This window comes from Carassius gibelio, chromosome A3 (genome assembly GCF_023724105.1).
Source record: "Carassius gibelio isolate Cgi1373 ecotype wild population from Czech Republic chromosome A3, carGib1.2-hapl.c, whole genome shotgun sequence".
NCBI lineage: Eukaryota > Metazoa > Chordata > Actinopteri > Cypriniformes > Cyprinidae > Carassius > Carassius gibelio.
In genome coordinates this window covers 16541714-16561615 of record NC_068373.1, presented here as the reverse complement: position 1 = coordinate 16561615, position 19902 = coordinate 16541714, and the positions used below count along the sequence as shown (strand labels likewise).

General features: G+C 36.6%; 1 protein-coding gene across 1 annotated transcript in view; it reads left to right on the top strand.

Annotated features, from left to right (window-relative positions):
* The window catches only part of LOC127949209 (SH3 and multiple ankyrin repeat domains protein 1-like), a 95353-nt gene that overhangs the window by 53539 nt on the left and 21912 nt on the right, over window positions 1–19902 (top strand). The window contains exons 9-15 of the mRNA XM_052546234.1: window positions 176–253; window positions 493–559; window positions 912–1081; window positions 1708–1832; window positions 1998–2146; window positions 4111–4224; window positions 4624–4699. Of these exons, the coding sequence (XP_052402194.1) occupies window positions 176–253; window positions 493–559; window positions 912–1081; window positions 1708–1832; window positions 1998–2146; window positions 4111–4224; window positions 4624–4699 (779 nt within the window). The remainder of the gene's footprint in view (window positions 1–175; window positions 254–492; window positions 560–911; window positions 1082–1707; window positions 1833–1997; window positions 2147–4110; window positions 4225–4623; window positions 4700–19902) is intronic.

The following is a 19902-nucleotide window of genomic DNA, read 5'->3' as shown; positions in this document are numbered from 1 at the left end:
ATTCACCTTTCCAGTGATGCTTAAAAGATCCCTGTGAAGATTTCATTATTTTGTGTACAAGTGGTTTATTTACCAGGGTACTAAAGTTGAATGATGTATAATGCTTGTTATATTTTGGCCAGCATCCGATGGCTTCAATGTCTTTAGACTGTTATTGTCTAATTTCACCATTTAGGAGAGTTGTGCCCGCATTCTGCTGTATCGAGGAGCCAATAAGGACACAAAGAATAACAGCGGGCAGACCTCCTTCCAGGTAATAATGAGAGTGAGACACTTGCAGATTGTTATTTAGGTTTGTTTTTCAACGTTCTGCATATTATTAACCGGTTAATAATTAAAGAGTTTTACTTACAGAGCCAGCTGTGACTGTGATCATGCGTTTTATATGAAAGGAAGTTAATGCCTGTGTGTGTTTAATATTGTGTTATTCCCAAGCCCTGTGCGTCATTCACAGATGCAAATATTAAGTGCGTGTGTGAACTTCTTTTCTAGGTGGCTGTGATGTCTGGCCATTTTGAGCTGGGAGAAATCATTAAAAACCATCGTGAATCAGACGTAGGTAAGGAGCAGAGATTTATTTGGTTGTGCCGGTATTTTTATTCTGTGTGAGATAATTGATTGGTTCTTCAAACAGTGTGACATTTGGAGCTTCTTTAGCATTCTTGTGACTCATATAGTCCCTAACAGTTCACTGCTCCCTAGTACACACTCAGCAGGGGATCTGTTGAAGTTCACTTCATTTGTAATGCTTTGCAACATCATCGAGTACATACCACACCTGCCCTTAAGATGGCCAAATATCCTTTGAAGTGAATTTTGCAGGAAATTATTGGGCAATTGGAGCGTATTTCTGTGTCTCTTGGTATCTGTTCTCTCTCTGTATTACTGTTTCTCTCCTGATTTGATGCCAGTTCCCTTTTTGGAGTCTCCAAAGTATGCCCCCCAGAGAAGGGAGAGTTCTCGTACTCTTGGATTGCCCCATCCTCATCCCTTCTTGCGGGCCAACAGTGACAACAGCATGAATGTGCCAGACTGGATCGCTTTTCCCAATGCTGCTGGATCAAGCCTTGTCTCCGTGCAAGTAAATTATTATTTCTTTCTTTTAGTTTTTTGTGAGCAAATACTGCCATTCAAAATGTATATATATATATATATATATATATATATATATATATATATATATATATATTGTTCTTAACATTGATTATAATAATAAATATTTCTTAAGCACCAAAACAGTTTGTGAATGATCAATTGCTGATGAAAATTCTGCTTTGCCATCACAGGAATAAGTTACATTTGAAAATGTATTAAAATAAAATAAAAGTTCTTTTAAATTGTATAAAATAGTATTTCACAATAATTACTGTATTTTTGATCAAATAATTGTAGCGTCGGTAAGTATATTTTCTTTGAAAAACATTTTTAAAAAATTACTGACCCCAGACTTTTTAATAGTAATATAGTTTAAATAATTTTAAATAAATACTTATTATATGGCAAAATATGTAAAATGTGAAAATTATACATTTAAAAATTGAATTCATAAAAGCTGTCCATTAGCATGAAAGTTAAGAGGCTAACTGGTCAATGCTAATCAGCCATGCTAACTTTGACCCTTCAGTTGGACACAAACTTTAATTGTTATTTTTCGTATTTATGTTAAAACTTTCATTGTTACTCATCGTGTTTTTGTGTATCTGTCAGGGTCTAAAGCATGGTGGCACCTTGCGTAGCTCCAGCAGTCCCCGTGGAGTCCGAACCCGTTCCCCGTCCCGTGGCCGAACAGGCGACCGAGACGATCGGAGCCGGCAAACGCGGGGAAGACAAGGGTGAGAAAAAGAGAGTAGAAAGGACAAGGTTATAACTTGTCATTCATTGAACTCATCATCCAGATTCACGTCCAATGAAGACGGACACCTGAATAAGTAGAACCGGTAATAAATGTGAATAAATGAATGTTAACCCTGTTGTTTGATTGGTGTGCCTTTGTACAGGGTGGGCTCTATCAGTAGTCAGGGCACAGCAAGCGGGCAGCGGCGGCGTCTCTACAGTGCCGTGCCTGGCCGTGTGTTTGTGGCCACCCGCTCACACTCTGCCCTGGGGGACCGCGAGATCAGCTTCAACAAGGGAGACAAAGTCAAAGGTGAATGGATGTGTGTGTGTGTGCGTGAGTGTGTGTGGACAGGAACACTGATGTGCGTTGTGTGAAAGTGTGCGTATATATATATCAGCAAGAATACCATTAAATGTGTGTTTGTTTCTGTATGTTTTTCACAGGTGTGGATAAACGTTGTCTGTGTATGTATTCTGGTGATATATGTTGGTATGTCAGTATATGTTTGTTTGCGAGGAATGTCAACGTGCATGCGAGTGTGTGTACATGTGTGTGTGCGTTTAATCCTAGAGTTCATGTTTAGATCTGTCACCATAGCTTGCATATATGCATGTTTCATCATGTATTAATAAACTCCTAAGTGATAGTGATTTTGCATGCAATTTGTGATTCAATTTGTCTGTGTGTCCCTGAGATGGTGTTTGTGAGTGTGTATCAGGGGCATTATGCACCTATGTCTTTTAAGGGGGAACCAGGTACGATAAGATAAAACCAAAGAAAAAGAAAAACAGTCTTGATGGTTATGTAGGTGCACATTCATCTAAAAAATATTTCCTTACAATTTATACAGGAATACCAAGGTCAAATATTAAGTTATTTTGAAACTGTCATTTTCAGGCCTGAGAAATATAGTAAAATGCTGAAAGTTGTTGAAAAATTCTTTATAAATATATGTACACTACTGTTCAAAAGCATGGGGTCAGTAATTTTTTAAAATATATGAATACTTTAATTCAGCAAAGACACATCGATCAAATTGATTAAAAGCAACAGTAAAGACATATATACTGTAGTGTTGCAAATTATTTCTATTTCAAATATGTTTTTTCTGAAAACTTTCTATTCATCAAAACAAAGCAAAAGTTATTTTAAATGTTATTAAATTATTTTTTTACTGTATTTTTTCATTCAATGAAATTCAATAAATGCAGCCTTGGTTAGTATACAAGACTTCTTTTAAAAACATTTTACTGACCCCAAACCTTTAAGAACGATAGTGTTATAGGTATGAATGTAAATGTATCAATATAAATTTCTCTAGTTTAGAAAGGGAGGTCCACCATTGAGCTGGATTTAAATCTGAGATGTATTTTTTTAGGCTTTAAAGATTTGTGCACAACTATATATGTTTCAAATCCGTTAATTTCAAGAGCTGTGCCTTAAATTCTTCCCAGCGGCCTGTACATGGAACAATCATACAAAGTCATATGAATTAATTATGGGTGGGCAATACGGAAAAAATATCATATCACTATTTTTTTTTTTTTTTCAGGAAAATTACAATTTGCAATTTTATAGCAATTCTTTGTCATGTTGGTTTTACTATTTTGCAAGTTGTCTTAGCATTACAGCCGACCTAATTTCATTATTTAAATAAATAAATAAATAAAAATTAAGTAAAGAAGAATGAAAGATATGTAGGTTATTTTTTTTTTTTGTTATTAAAAAACAAGAACAAAGATGGACATTTTAAATACACATAATACACATGTTTTGTTGAGCTTTTCAGAGTATACGTTTATTTGTCATTTTAACTGTCTGGAAACGGAGTGTAAATGTGGAAGTCCTTCAAATATTTCTTATCCTGTTGCGCCCTCTGTAGGACCAGCGACTAGTCGACGTCAAGCTTAAAATGTCATGGCAGAGCATTGTACCCATGTATTAAAAAACATTCCTTTATGATAACTTGAAAATGTCAAGTCATACAATTTCAAGTAATCAGTGGAAGGACTTGAAGAACTCGCTTGGACATAACAAATACAGACACAATGACTGATTTCAGCCACATCATTTAAACAAAAACTTTTTTACATTCCATAATTTTGGAACTTAAATATGAAATATGGTAGTTCAATATCCACTTAGCTCATAAATGTGTCTGGTCACGACGCTTCTGGTCTATATAATGTGTTTTTGTTGCTGTACACTCTTCATATGTTTACTGCTCACACACACACACATACACTGTTGTTTTTCTCTCTTGATTCTCTCAGTGTTGAGTGTGGGTGAAGGAGGCTACTGGGAGGGGACGGTTCGAGGGCGCACAGGCTGGTTCCCCTCTGACTGCGTAGAGGAGGTGGCTCTCCGGAGCCTGGAGCCTCGTTCAGGTGAGATTCCTCATACACACACACACAAACACAAACATTACACACTTTATAAGTATCAAAGACATCCACACTACACTCAGAGCTGTCATATTGATAGTCCCAGATGGAGGTGTAGGACAGTAGGACTGCCACTGCATCTCTGTGATGTTGTGATGTCAGACTTGGTGAGGGAGAGCAGCTACTGTATGATGACTATTAATAGTTTACAGCACTACTGGAGTGTGAGAGAGACCGATTGTTTCATTTCACGCTGGCTAAACTCACTGTGGTTTTGGCCACCACGCTCTGTCAGAGTGGGAAACTTCAAGTCAGACATGTATTTTCTTGTCATGCTGTAGTTGCCCCCTCACACACCCAATCTCATGATGATGTGGATGCGGTTGTGTGTGCGTCTTTCAGAGAGCCGCAGTGACAGAGCCAAGCGACTCTTCCGACATTACACTGTTGGATCCTACGACAGCTTTGATGCACCCAGGTAAGAACACTTAGAATTTATGGATGTGCATTGCTGATACGTTGATGTTGATACGATGTAATGAAGGACTTTTTGCTAAGGAAACCAGTTTAGAGTTTGTTTATGCTGGTTTGGTGCTGATTTAGCTAGGGGACCAGTGTATAATACTCACTAAAGCATGAAATACAAAAATTAGCTGGTAGTTAGGAAACATCTAAAATGCTAGTTTTTTTCAAGATACATATTTCTTCCTATGGAGATTATTTTCTCATCGCTATCAGAAACTGTGATTTAGATTTTTATTATCTTCTTGCATGTCTCATGGGTTTGACTGAGTTTCGTTCAGCACGTGGATAGCTTTCTTTCAGTTCTTTTGAAATGCTGCCATTGGCAGTGACTCACCTGAGGAGGCCTTAGCACCTTTTCTAGTGATAGACTGATGGGCATGGAGATGGAGATACCAATGTGTGATTTATGCCTCTTAATATTTGTGGCCTGTGAGGCTGGTTTTGAAAGTCAGATGGGCGACTGCTATGTTAAATTAATTTCAGAATTAAATAGCTGAGACTGACACTGAAGAATGTGATAATGAATTGAACTACACTACTTTACATTTAGCCACTGCGATTAAAATTTTATGTTTCCTGTAAGTAAGTGTATTGTACTAAGTGTACATTAAGGGCATTTTACAGTTTAAAACTTTAATTTATATATATATATATATATATATATATATATATATATATATATATATATATATATATATATATATATATATATATATATATATATATATATATGTATATATATATATATATGTATATATATATATATATATATATATATATATATATATATATATATATATATGTATATATATATATATGTATGTATATATATATATATATGTATATATATATATATATATATACGTATATATATATATATGTATATATATATATATATATACGTATATATATATATATATATGTATATATATATATATATATATATATATATATACATATATATATAGGTTATGCTATATATTATTCAAAAAGGGGCTAAAATCACATTACCTTCTAACATTGTTGTAACATTACTGACATCTAAAACATCTAAAAACAAAGATAATTATTTTTAAAGCAGAAGTTAAATTCACTAAACTAAAAATGAAAAAATAATTAAATAAAATAAATTGCAGTATATTTTGATGACCCCATTACAATATTCACTACAAATATTTTAGCTCTCTCTCTCTCTCTCTCTCTCTCTCTCTCTCTCTCTATATATATATATATATATGTGTGTGTGTGTGTTAGTCAAAATTATTGCGCTCGGGCTGGCGGTGTTTTCATACTGAAGTCTTGTGAAGTTTAGCGGATAATCACATACAGAAGGCATATGCACTCCTGACAGCAAAATGGAGACACTTCCATGGAGCATATACCTGTGAAATGTAAGTTATGCACTGAGGAAGACAGCACATCTCTAATGCATTAAACAGTGCAGTTAGCCTGTCAGCAGCACATGCAATCAGTTATATGTCAGAGCATCTGAGTTGCTTTAAACTATGATAACTATATCTTATGAGCTATTTTAAAGGGGTCATATGATCTTGCTAAAAAGAACATTATTTTGTGTATTTGGTGTCATGAAATGTTTTTATGTGGTTTAAGGTTCAAATACACATTATTTTTCACATACTGTACATTATTGTTTCTCTTCTATGCCCAGACTTTCAGCTATCCAGTGCTTTGTGATTGGCCTAATGCCTCAAGCGTGTGATGGAAATGTTAGGCCCTTTAACATACTGTGATGCATGTCCTGGTCAGAACACCAACACGAAAAAAGACAAAAACAATAAAACCCATTACAAATCAGCCATTTTTTACATCCAGTGGAGACATTATTACTGATTATAATGACTTATACTGTCTTTATACATGTTGCGTTGTGAATGGAAACGACAAACAACAAGCGCTACTCTTCACTGCTCAAAACTTGTGTTTGAATCATCAGTGGCAAATCCTTTACATATGTAAATGTTATTACAGACTGTGAGTCAGAACAACCTGCATTGTAGTCTACTCTCCCAGGATCAGGAAACAGTCCTCCATAAAATGTGCTGCACACATCTGAATATTTGGGTTGAACTGTTCTGGATCAGTGTTGTAAATACAACTTAACCACTGATTTTCTAGATGTGTCCTCTTTGGAAGGCCAAAACAAAGTATTTTTGCTTTCACAATGAAACACGGTGTCTTTACGACATGACACCGGATGCAACAGAGAGAATAAAAGTTATGACTTCTTTCTTTCCATGAACATTTGGATGATGTTATGCAAATCTTCCGACATTGTGAAATAAACATATGGGGGCGTGTTTAAACGAGCTGTTTTAGGAGGGCGTGGACAAGTCTTAACTTTTATAAAGAATATCTCTTTGGATTTGAGACTTTAGTCTTTGCAACTTTAGGGATCTTATCTATTCACAAACAGCTTGTAACACTCCAAAGAGACAGGAAAACTTGAAATCGCATTATATGACCCATTTAAAGCCCTTCATATAAAGCATGTCTCATGTTTAGGACAAACTGGATTATGCACTTAACTGGATTACACAGAACAGCTCACTCTGTGTCCTCCTCTACTTTTCAGATGCACTCTTATCAAACTGTAGCAAAGTATATCGATATAAATGGTATTGCCTCATACCATATCATTTATTTAAAAAAATATATTGTCCAAACTCCATATACCGCCCAGTCCTAACAGGTTGCTTCAGGGAACTGTTCCTGTAATAGATGAAGGCTACTGTTCAGTAATTAACTTAAAGGGTCAGTTCAACCAAAAATGAAAATTCTGTCATAATGTACTCTTATTTTGTTACAAACTATAGGACTTTAATTGTCCTGCAAAAACAACAACAACAACAACACAGTTTTGATGGCTTTTCACTTCAAAAAAGCCAAAATATCTTCTTGTATTTTCCATTAAAGGAGGTTATTTCTCTTTATGTTACTGTTCCTTTAAGATCTGTTTCATAATTGATAGCCTGAATGCACTCACTTTGGATAAAAGTGTCTGCTAAATGCATACATTTTCATAAAAAGTATTGAATAATTAATTTTATACTTTTTATTAAGTATTTTGGTCTTTTTTATTTGTTTAATTGTTTTCCAATCAACACTTAATATTTTTCTACATATATCTAAGATTTATTCTAAGACTGAAAAATAAGTTAACAAATGATTGAAAACAAGAGGATTGTTTATTTACTTATTTATTTATTTTTTATACTTATATATTTTAATGTATATTTTTTTAGATATATGTTTTTTTTTTTTTTTTTTTTGATAGGGTAAGGTGCCATTCATTTTCAATTAAAACACATTTTTGCATTTTAGTATCCTGCTTTTCATATTGGAATGTTTTCTCTGTGAACATGCACTAGGGGAATGTGTTTGACGCAGCTCTCTTTTGTCACATCTAACAATACAGAACAAGTTTAAAAAGTTCAGCTTTTAAAAACCGTATCTCTAGACCTTTATTTTTCATTCCACTGCCCTCCATCTCAAATTTTTTAATTCAAAAATGCATTCTGTGTAAATGGCCCCTAAATCATCAGCAATCTACTTTTGTAGGATGGTTCACATAAAATGAGTTGTCTACCAAGGGCCATTTTCAGGGGCTTGGGGAAACGTGGGGAGCTACTGAGGTCCTTTATGGTGTAGCCTACTCACTAGGCCTTAGGGAGAAGGGTGGGACTTAAAATATTGTCCCAGACCCTTTGAATTTAAGTGACAGCACCGTGAAATTAAACACTTTGCGCAAGACTGTTTTGTCTGTTTTTGGTGGCAATGTTGTAATCTGACTCACTCTCTCTCAGTCTGTCGTGTGCTGCTAAATTAACACTGCTGTGCTCTTTTCATTAGCACCTCACAGTAAACATAAAGCTGCCTCATGAAGTCATTCTGTCCCAGTCATGAAGAGAGTTCACACTCATCTCATCCCAGCAGCCTGCAAGACAACATAATACAAGCCTAGCAAATTATTTACATACAAATATACACATTAGAAATCATATTTTTTAATTTATAGTCTGAATCTTGCTGGTCACACTTGCTTGCTCCCATTCAGCACATGTAGAAATACAGTAAAAACACACAAATTGATACTTTTTACTGTTTTCAGTTTCTAATAATTTTTTTCACTCCTCTATTTTTGGCTTTGTCATCCCCTTGTCCCGCTCAAACTTTCCCTTGCGCTCTCTCTCTCTCTTTTAATTCCTCCCATTTTACTCACCCCCTGCGCTCTTTCATATTCTCTCCATCACCCTCCCACCCCTGTGGTGACTCCATCTGGAGGTCAGACTATGAAGGGCACTAAAGAGGAAGGCAAAGAGAGAGAGAGCGAGGAAGAAAGGGATGAATGCATGGATGAATAAATGAATACAGAAGCATCTTGCAACTATTGACATGACCAAAGGAAGAAAAAAAAAACTTTTTGGCACATAAGGCTTTATACAAGTTTGAAACATGCATTCAAACTTTTTTTTTTGATCATGCATTTTGCATTTTAGTGTCTAGATAGATAGAGATGACACACACACACACACACACACACACACCAAATAACAATAAAAAATATAATTGCAAGATTATATTAGCCTAGATTAAATGCTATACAAACATTCTTTCTTTCTGTTCATCAAGCTGTCTCTATTGTTTCTCCAGCCTCTCATCTCAGCCCCACGTTTCCAGAACCCCACACATCACTGAATCCTCCTCTATCATTGTCCTTCCCTTGCAGAGTCATTTTTAATAGCAGCTTCCTCTCTCTGCATCATCCTTCTCTGCTCCTTGTCTTCCTTCAGTCTGTGCGAGCTCAACTGTGTCACAATTCCAGCGTCCCTGTCCCTGAGCGCCCTGCAGCACTCTCTTTTTCCCTTCCCAGCGCACGTGATCTCTTTATAGGCCAGTGATCTGCGTAATAGGGTCAAGGACGTACAGTATAATTTCAGGTAGAAGTTCACAGAACGAGTCCTCACAAACACGGCTGTGCAGTCTTTCACTGAAAACATGTCAGCAAGTTTTCTGGCATCGATACAGATAAAGGAACACGTGTACTTATACATACTGTACTGTACAGGCACAAATATGCCTTCTGCCACTATCCACACTTCCTTACCCCCTCTATCCTGCTGATTCTCCCTCTCTTCTGCTCGCTCTTGCTCTGGTTCTTTCTCCCCTCCTCTCTTTCTCTCTCTCTCTCCCTTCATCACACACATACTCTGAATGAACAGCGGTGTGGTGTAGTCTACCATGCTGGAGGATACAGAAAAAGTGTGAGAGTTGTAGAAAGTGGTAGAATAAAGCAGTAGATTGTGGATCCAGCAATGCCGTAGAGAGCGAAGGAGGCAGAGGGAGACGGAGGGGGAGGGCAGCGAGGACCAGCATCGACATCCAACGAAAGAGGCTTTGACAGAGATGATGTGAGTTATTTTTTTTTCTCTCTCCGCTTTAGCTCTCGTCCTCTTCTTGTCCATGTCTTTCTCTTCTCAGTTCTCTCATGCCTGACTGTGTTTCTCCTGAGAGATGCATGGCTGCGTTTCCCTCTTTCGATTACCTCGCTCTCTCTCCACCTTCATTCATAGGTTCCGCTTTGTTTACAGAGATTGTTAAAGGAGAGGGAGGTGACAGGGGGAGGGGGAGGGGTCTGGTGGGTACATCTGTGTGCTTGTTTTTAAAGGGATAGTTCAACCCAAATTGATAATTCTGTAATAATTTTGATCCAAAACCCTATGAGAAGTTTAGCCGAATGACCAAACTGCTCTTTGGTTTTAAAGTAAAGTTAGTTTAATATATTTTGTTTTTTTCAGTGATATTAAATAATATTTTGGACCTAAAACAAGTTCATTTAGAATAGATAGTTAAATACCTTTTTTTTTTCAGTGTAGGGCAGTTCAGTGTGTGTGTGTGTGTGTGAACCTGGACCACAAAACAAGCATTTTCGCTGGGGTATAGTTATTTGTAGCAATAGCCAAAAATACATTTGTATGGGTCAAAATTATAGATTTCTCTTTTATGCCAAAAATCATTAGGATATTAAGTAAAGACAAAGTCCTTTCAGGCAAGTCGTGCCACTTGGGCGCCATCTTGGCAATGCCTCCGGGCAGCTATTTCAGAATAACAAGACCAGCTCCTATCTAAATGAATGGGCAGAGAGTCAGAACTGCACTTTCACTGGTCACCGGGACATAAAAACAGCATCTATAGAAACAGCAGTGCAATATGATAAAAATCACAGAAAAATGTTGATGACTTTGCCCCAAAATAAGGTTTAAGACGCCTTTTCCCCCATAAGTTATACCTTTACTACGCATGTGCAAGGGTTCCTTAACTGTGCGCATACATCAGTGGAACCAGACGATAGGCTTAAATGTTTTCCCGGCTTGACTGTTAAAAGCAGATGATTGGCTTTCCAGGGGGAGGGGCGGGACATGTGCACACAACCGCCATCTTTGCCGTTAGGGGTTTTCCTTATATAGTTGTACTGAGGATTGCGGAAGTGGAATGTCTATTATAAACTGTCTCTGGTAAAGATCATGTTCCATGAAGATATTTTGTAAATTTCCTATCGTAAATATATCAAATCTTTTTGGTTAGTAATATGCATTGCTAAGTACTTTATAGTAATTTAGACAACTTTAAATGTGATTTTCTAAATTTAATTTTTATTTTATTTATTTTTTCGGCCTCAGATTCCAGATTTTCAAATAGTTGTATCTTGGCCAACTATTGTCAGATCCTTACAAACTATACATCAATGGAAAGCTTATTCATTCAGATTTTGACAAAACTTAATATTTTGTGGTCCAGGGTCACACACATATATATACATACATACATACATATATATATTATTAGTGGTGGGCATAGATTCATTTCTTATAATCTATATTAATCTCACTGTAATCTTGGAATTAATCTAGATTAAAATGAATAAAAGTAACGTTAAGTCTTTGAGAATAGGTTTCTCAAGCTAGGTGGTGCATTAGACAAGGGGCTCATCTCCTGTTTCCAAAATGCATCACAAAGTGCTTGAGAAAGCTGTAAACAAATTCCACATTGCACAAGGTGCAAATAAACGTACGCCTTTTTCACACATTATCCGTCTCCAGTGCGTATGCATTTCTTTTTTTTTAACGCACCCATGTTAACGGATTTCCAGCATTCACGCGGTGTTTTAATAAACAAAATTCCCTGAAGCAAACCCGGCATCACCTTAGCTGCATCCATGTTAGCATGTCACGTTTGATGTGGTAATTTCACAGTAGGCATACACACAGGTTCAAAGACTCATTCTTGCCCCCTACAGATTCGGCTAGGTATACATTCACGCTTAAATATTAAGGTGAAAGTCATCATAGCTCGTGTAGTATAGACCCTGCTCCCAACCCAACTTTGAGAATAGATTAACAGCGATATTTTTTTATCGCCTGATAAGAGTCTTACATTAACGCAGCACGTTAACGCCAATAACAGCCCGCCACTACTATATATACACACATACGTATATATATCATCAATGTCATGAAAATGCATTGGTTAAAAAGAGTGATAACCCCGAAGAATATTCAGCTTTTACTAAACCTCTCAGAACATTCAAAGCTTATTACAGTTTTTTTCAACTGCTTACCCACATTTTCCAAAGTTTTCCTCTTTTTTTCAAAACTTAACACACAAATTCAAGAATTGCACACAGAAGATGCAAAATGCCTCACATCTCTTTCAAAATGAAACACCACAGTCAAAATATCACAAACATATTTCAAAAGCAAACATTTGTCTTACGTTGTAAACACCTTTACCATAATGTTATATTTAATACACACTGTTATTCAAAACCTAAAGCTCTTCTTTTAAAATCTCACATGTACATGATTGAATGTAATTGGGAGAGAGCTGTTGAATATATAAAGTAAAAACAAAAGCAAAATTTAAACCAAACTTTATTTATTTATTTATTTTTTGCTCTTTGTGGTTGTTAATGTAGTATTAGTGTACACAGTTTGAAAAGAAAAACATACGTCATCCACGTCACATGCTATATTCTCTCTTGATACCTTACCAAACTGTGACAAATGCAATGCACTGTAGTAAATGAATGCAAGGGTACTACAGTAAAATATATGGTAACACTTTAGAATAAGGTTCCATTAGTTAATGTTAGTTAACTACTTTCGTTAACATGAACTAAGCAAGAACAATCCTTCTACAGCATTTATAAGTCTTAGTTCATGTTAATTTCAACATTTACTAATGCATTATTTAAATCAAAAGTTGTGCTTGTTAACATTAGTTAATGCACTGTGAATTACCATGAACTAACAATGAATAACTGTATTTTCATTAACTAACATTAACGAAGATGAATAAATACAGTAATAAATGTATTATTCATTGTTTGTTCATGTTAATTAATGAATTAACTAACATTAACTAATGGAACCTTATTCTAAAGTGTTACCAAATATATTTATTATAGTATACACTGTAAAAAATAAGTGTAATTTTAACTGTAAAATTTTGTAAAAACGCTACGGAAAAAAACTGATAATAGGTTAACAGTAAGTTCCCGTACTATATACAGGGAAAAACTGTAAAAGATCTAACAAAGCATTTAATGTAAATTTACAGTAAAATTCTGTTAATTATACAGCTTTTAGAAGTAAAAAAAGAACAAATCAATGTATAATTTACAGTCTAAAACTGTAAACTGATATTCCCAGAATTCCCTGCGTGACACTCCACGTTTGAAAGTATTTTGTTTAAATAATCATGTTTTTAAATAGTTCTTGTTATCAGTTATGTACATTTGAGCTTTATGTTACATCTTCTGTTGCTTAATGAAAGTTTTTTGCATTATTTAAGTATCACGTGTGTTACCATGATGGTGTTTTGTGTTTCCATAAATGTGCACCTTCTATATGTTAATATATACTTCTGCTTGTGGTGAAGCTACTTGTGATGAGCTTTGATACTTTATGTGGCTTTCTCTTATACAGTACCATCTTTATTATTATGGTGGTTGTCAGTATTTTCAAGGTACAAAACAGATTTAATTTTGTGTGTTGTTGAATTTACTGGTTTATATTCACATTTTCTTGTTTGTAAATTACAGCTTTATATTGTAAAATTAACAGTTTTTGACGTAAATGTGTTTACAGTTTTCTGTATTTTTACAAAATTATTCTGGCAACCACAGCTGCCAAAAAGTTTTTGTAAAAACAACAAGAAATTTTTTACAGTGTAGGCCTATTGTTTGTTATGGTAAAAAAATATATATATATTATGTGTACATTAGAACATGTGTACATTACATTAGATTGTTACATACCGGTTCTCATTTCTAAAGGTTTGAATTATAAAGTAAATCTACTCAAATTAGGGTGGACTTTAGCCCTAATCTCATTCAAAACCACTCTTCTTGTTCCTTATCCTCCTCAATTTCTGACTCGTCCTCTTCCTCCACTTGCTCCCCTTCCAACTCCTCTTAGTCGAACTCATCCTCTGGCTCTCCCTCCAACTCCTCTTACTCTGTCTGCTTTGTTTGCATCCTTTGTCCAAAACCTATTACTTGACCTTTGGCCTATTTATAGGCCACTACTAAAGTTATGATTGCTTTATGTTAAGAAAAGCAAAATTTTATTGCACATGTGAGGAGTTAGTGTGAGGCACTGATGAATTAGTGTGGGATTTTGATTGGTTTTGTTTATAAAAGGAAATCAAGAAACTTCCTGTCAGATTTTTGTGTGTTGCATGGAAAATTGTGTGTTGTGTTTTGCAAAAAGTGTTTAACGAAATTGAAAACTGAGTAAAAGGCCAAAAATTTGTGTATGGTTTTGCAGATTTAGTGTGTGGTTCTGGTGTTTGAGTGTCAGGTTTTTAGAAATTGTGACAAGTAATAATTTTGTGTGTAAGCAGTGGAAAAAAAACTGAGAATCTGTTAATTGCAATTTAATTTACTGAAACTAGAATTGTAGGCTCTTGAAATATATATTTTTACATTTTTTCCAGAAATGGAACATTGTGTTTACAACTTGTGCACTATTTCTGTCATTTGAAGCATTTGTCATTTGTGTAAAAAGACAACACTGGTTCATATTCAAAGTTGTGATTTACTGAAAATCTTGCTAAGAAAGTAAGGGAAAAGTGCTTAGTGCTTATAAGGAAAAGTACAGATTGGACATTTTGTGTTCCAAAGGAAAAAAAACAAAACAGCGTAAGTCAGTCATGACAAATTTTTAATTTTCGGTAAACTATCCCTTTGACAAAAGGCAGCATGATTTTAGTGGTTTTCAGCCTGTACTCAAGGTCATTGCAGAAATAAGGGGCAGTGTCAGTGTAGGACTATGATAATAAGAGAGGACAGAAAAAAATAAGGTCAGAGAGGGACAGGGTGTGATAGGTGTGGGAGGACAAGCAGAGGAAAAGGAAGGAACAAAGGTCAGATGGACAGAAGGCAGAAGAGGAAGCAGATGGATGTGGAAGTGTATGCATCTGCCATGGTGCAGAGACAGGAACAGAGCAACAGGTTTAGAGGAGGATGAAAAATACACCAAAGACAAGAGCAATATCCACATAGCTGCACTAACGGTCAGTCTCTTGGCCCTGTCCAATCTAGTGATGGCTAATGAGATTTATATGAATCTCTGTCACTCTTATTGTCTTGTGGGACAGTGTTTACTCAAACATGAACCAATGGCACCCAGAGCATGGTGGCTAATGTCACTGACCCATGGTCTGCTTATTAGTCTGATTAACATCCAGAGACTCTCAGACCATTACAAACATTGAGCTCATTAACACCCCAATTACTTTTGCATGTCCTGATTTTGCTGAGTTAGATGTGTTCCTAGGTCAACATATTTTGTTGACCCTGGAACAACATTTTACTCCAAAAATATATTCTTGACCATATCCCTACACCTAAACCTAACCCTAACCATGAGTAATCCCTAAAATCAGAGGAAACGATAGATGAATGACACTGATGTACAAGCACCAAACAGTGATTTTAAGTGTAAACTTCACAAAATCTATAAACTGGTTCTTCAAATCTGATTGGTTAATCACAATGTTGTTCCAGGGACAACAAACATGTTGTCCCAGGAACATGTCTCGCTTGGTAAAATCAGGTTCTGCAATTACTTTTTGACAGATAATTCATTTCATGTAATTAGGGATATTATTTTATTCAATTATTAATTTTAAACCAGTCATACTAAACACTGTTCAAAAATACTTACTGTGTTGTTTTATGCATTTTAAAGTTAACTTCTTAATAAGACAATATCCTTTACATTTTTGAAGGTTTTACAGTAACTCTTGTTATTAATACTTTTAACATACATTATGGATTGCAATATTAATAGGATATTTGGTCCCACTTTATATTAAGTGGCCTTAACTACTATGTACTTACATCAAAGAATAAGTACAATGTACTTACTGTGTTCATATTGTATTGTAAAACACTTTTGCTGCTATTGAGGTGGGATAGGGGTAAGGTTAGGGAGAGGGTTGGAGGTATGGTAAGTTTAAGGGTGGGTTAAGGTGTAAAGTATGGGTCAACAGTGTAATTATAAATGTAATTACAGAAATTAAATACAGATGCAATTACATGTAGTTTTTTAAAAATATAAGTACAATGTAAAAACATGTATTTACACAAAAAGTACATTGTACTAAATTATTAATTAAAATGTAAGTACATAGTGGTTAAGGCCACTTAATATAAAGTGGGTCCGGATGTTTTTTTTGCAGTATTATTTAAGACCCCATGATTTTGATGCCCATTAGTACATTAGAATGTAAGTTTAAAAAAATAGTTTAAACCAATAGATATATATTATTTTTTTTATTTATTTTTTTTTTTACTAAGGAATATGGTCATCTCTTTCAACTGAATATAAATGTTTTATCTAAATATTATCCAACGTAATTACATAAAATTAATTTAAGAACTGGTTTCAAAGTAAGAGTCAAGGTAATTAATAGGACAAAAAAAGCTTACAGGTGTTTTTTTTTTTTTTTGATGAGTATGTTTTGCTTTTCTATAAAAATACTGTAGACTGTAAATACTGTATACTAGGAATATATCACTACCATTCAAAAAGTTTTGGTCAGTTATTAGGAAATGAAAGTTTTTCATCATTTTTTCTCAGCTAGTGGATTGGAGGCTGAAAATGGGATGGGGTTTGGTTGTAACAGTAGGGGGAAAAAACAATACTAGATGCACATAATGAAAAGCAGCTAACCATTTAATTGAGTAAACTTAGCATGTGTGTCTAATTATCCTATGATTTAGGTATGTTACTGCAAATTTATCTTAATATGGCTAATACTAAAACAATATTTATCCTTGTGTTTATTCCATGATTAATGTTGGTAAACTCACACTTTTTCTGTCTTAACAATTGTATTTATATTTACAGAATTTTCAAAATGACAGAAAATCCAGATATCACATTCACTCAGACTCCTGTATTATGTGTCAGTCGGTATACAATGAATGCAAAGTTTGTGAATAAGGTTTGACCACAAGCAGCAACAGCAATGAAAAATGTGTAGTAATAAGAAACAAATGTTCATTCAGTAGCTGGTGATACTGATGATGTAACAGGCGGATGGTGGTTCAGAGCTGTAGTGCTCTACGGCTACCTGACAAGAGCACTAGAGAGTGCTCTCTCACTCTCTCACTTGTTCCCTGTCTCTCTCTACCTCTTAAACGCTGCTGTCAGTTTTATGAATGGGAAAACAGTGACTAGTGGAGGCAGTGATAGAAACATCACTCTGTTCAACTCACATGGCTGTTAAAGAAGAGAGGAAGAGGCAGATGTGCACATGAGAGGGAAGAGTAAAGAGAGACAGAGTGTGCGACAGTGAAACTGGTATTTGGCATTTCAGTTGCACCTTCCCAACATTTTGATCTCCTATACTGCAGCAGGCGTGCATAGGCACATATTAGCCATGTGTTGTTTGTTTTCTATGTGAACAGGCATTAGTTGAATGCGTGTGACCGTTATGCTGCGTCTTTTTGATTATTTTAAGCATCTCACGTCATAAACAGTGTTGCATTTTTGAGCTTGACTGATGTGTTAAAACAGTTCAAATGCTGTAACAACGTGCCTCAAGACACCTGCCATTCGTTCCTAGCTTTATTAAAATGCTAAAACGCTTCCTGTGTGAATGGCCTCTTAGCGTCCTTTACATTCAATGCATGCATTAGCTAATCAGCAAACAAACTCAGTCACCTCAAGCCCCTCTCTCTCTCTCTCCCTCTCTCCCTTCATCAAATTACATCACTTCTCTCCTCTTTCATGCTAAACCATGTCTTCCAACCAAACATTCTCTCTCTCTGTCCATCTATATCGCCCTCCCTCCCTTTCTCCTTGCCTTGCAAGCTCTCCCTCCTCCTCTGTCGCAGTCACAGTGAACCATCTCTCTCTCTCTCTCTCTCTCTCTCTCTCTCTCTCTCCGTCTTAAGTATGAAAGGGTTGGGAGAGCTAGGCCCTCGTTCTCACTCTCTCCGTCTCTCTCTCCTCCTCTCCTCCCCTCGCACGGCTCTCGCTTGCTGTTCTCTGGCTGGAAGAGGAGCAGCAGTAAGAGGAGGAGGTGGAGGAGGAGGAGGAGGAGGGGGGGGAAATGGCGATGGGAGGATGCGGAGAGGAGGATCTCTCTCTCTCCCTCTCGTCGTCCTGGCCGTCGCTAGGCCCTATGAATCGCAGCGTCTGGTTCATTTACAGGTATTGGCTGTTTTCATGTTTTTCTCATGGTTGGTAGAGAGGGAGAGAGGTGGTCTAGAGAGAGCGCCGCATGTGTGCAAGGAACGAGCCGGAGTGATGGAGTGGGTCGACTGGCAGGGATGTGTTGCAATGCACGCGTACGGACGTGTGCGTGTCTATGTGCAGAAGATTAAGCGCTCGCTCGTGCATTAGCCAGCGTAGCGCATCTCCACTGCTGCATGCATTTGTGTGTGCGTGTCTGTGTGAATCGCAGCTTCTGTCTCTGCTCTGTTAACGGCCGCAGAATACAATGTCTGCCTCCAGCCAGATACACCTCTGCTCTGATGGACAGAATGCTAAACCGGTGTGAGCGTGTGTATGTATGTGTGGGATGGAGAGAGAATGTGCTGGGCTTTAGAGCTGGGCTTTTACTTTTGGGTTCTTCTACTGGGTGTGTGTGTGATCATACAACCCGTATGTACATTCAAGAAATGAAGAATGATCACTCACAAGGGGACATTTGTGCTGGTTTCATGTAACCCCTGCTGCATTTATTGTTGAATGTGCTCTGTTTGATGTGGTGCTGACCTCGAACCTAGAAGAGTTTTTGTGTCTTGTTCAGTGAAGTTATCATGTGTTGGCTGTTATTAGACCTGAAACTCTCATCAAGTTTGACAAGTACAACTTTGGCATGTTATTGTCCCTGCAATATGTTGGTGTTGGTTGGTCACTTTGAAGATTGTGTAATGTCATAATATTTGTACACTGAGATTGCGTAGGCTTCACTGCATGCACGGTATTTATGGATGCAGCTACTGTATAAACTGTCTGTATCACTTCATAGGATGAACCTAATGCCCAAAAGATCAGAGAGAGAGAGAGAGATAGAGAGAGAGGGGATGACAAGGGGTGTGTGAAATGTCTGTAACTTTAAAAAGGGAGTGCCAACTTGAAGGGAGACCATCACTTTCTGCACATCAATTCAGTCCTGGCTTGTTTTTTCGATCTGGGCAGGGATGAGTGGGTGAAATGGAGAATGGCCACCGTTGGCATCCCTCTGTGCAGGCGCGATGGAAGATATGAGAGGAGGAGTGCGGACGGACTGTTGGAGAGAAGAGAGGACCGAGATAGAAAGCAGGGTAGGAGGTGACACACAGAGGAGTTATTGACAGAGTTCAAAGGGAGATATGAGCGACCCCCTGGCCTTGGGTTCCTGTTCTTTAAGAGGTTCAAATAACAGCTTTTATATTTGGCTTTTAGATGGAGACTAGAGTTTGTAAGCATTCAAGGAAAGAGAGAGGAAAAAGAGAGAGAGAAATGAACAGATGGAGTGGGTCGAGGGCTGAGCCTGTGTACAGTGTGACTATCAGCATGTGGGTACAGTATGGTACAGTTGAAACAATATCTCACTTGCACTGGACACGCACAC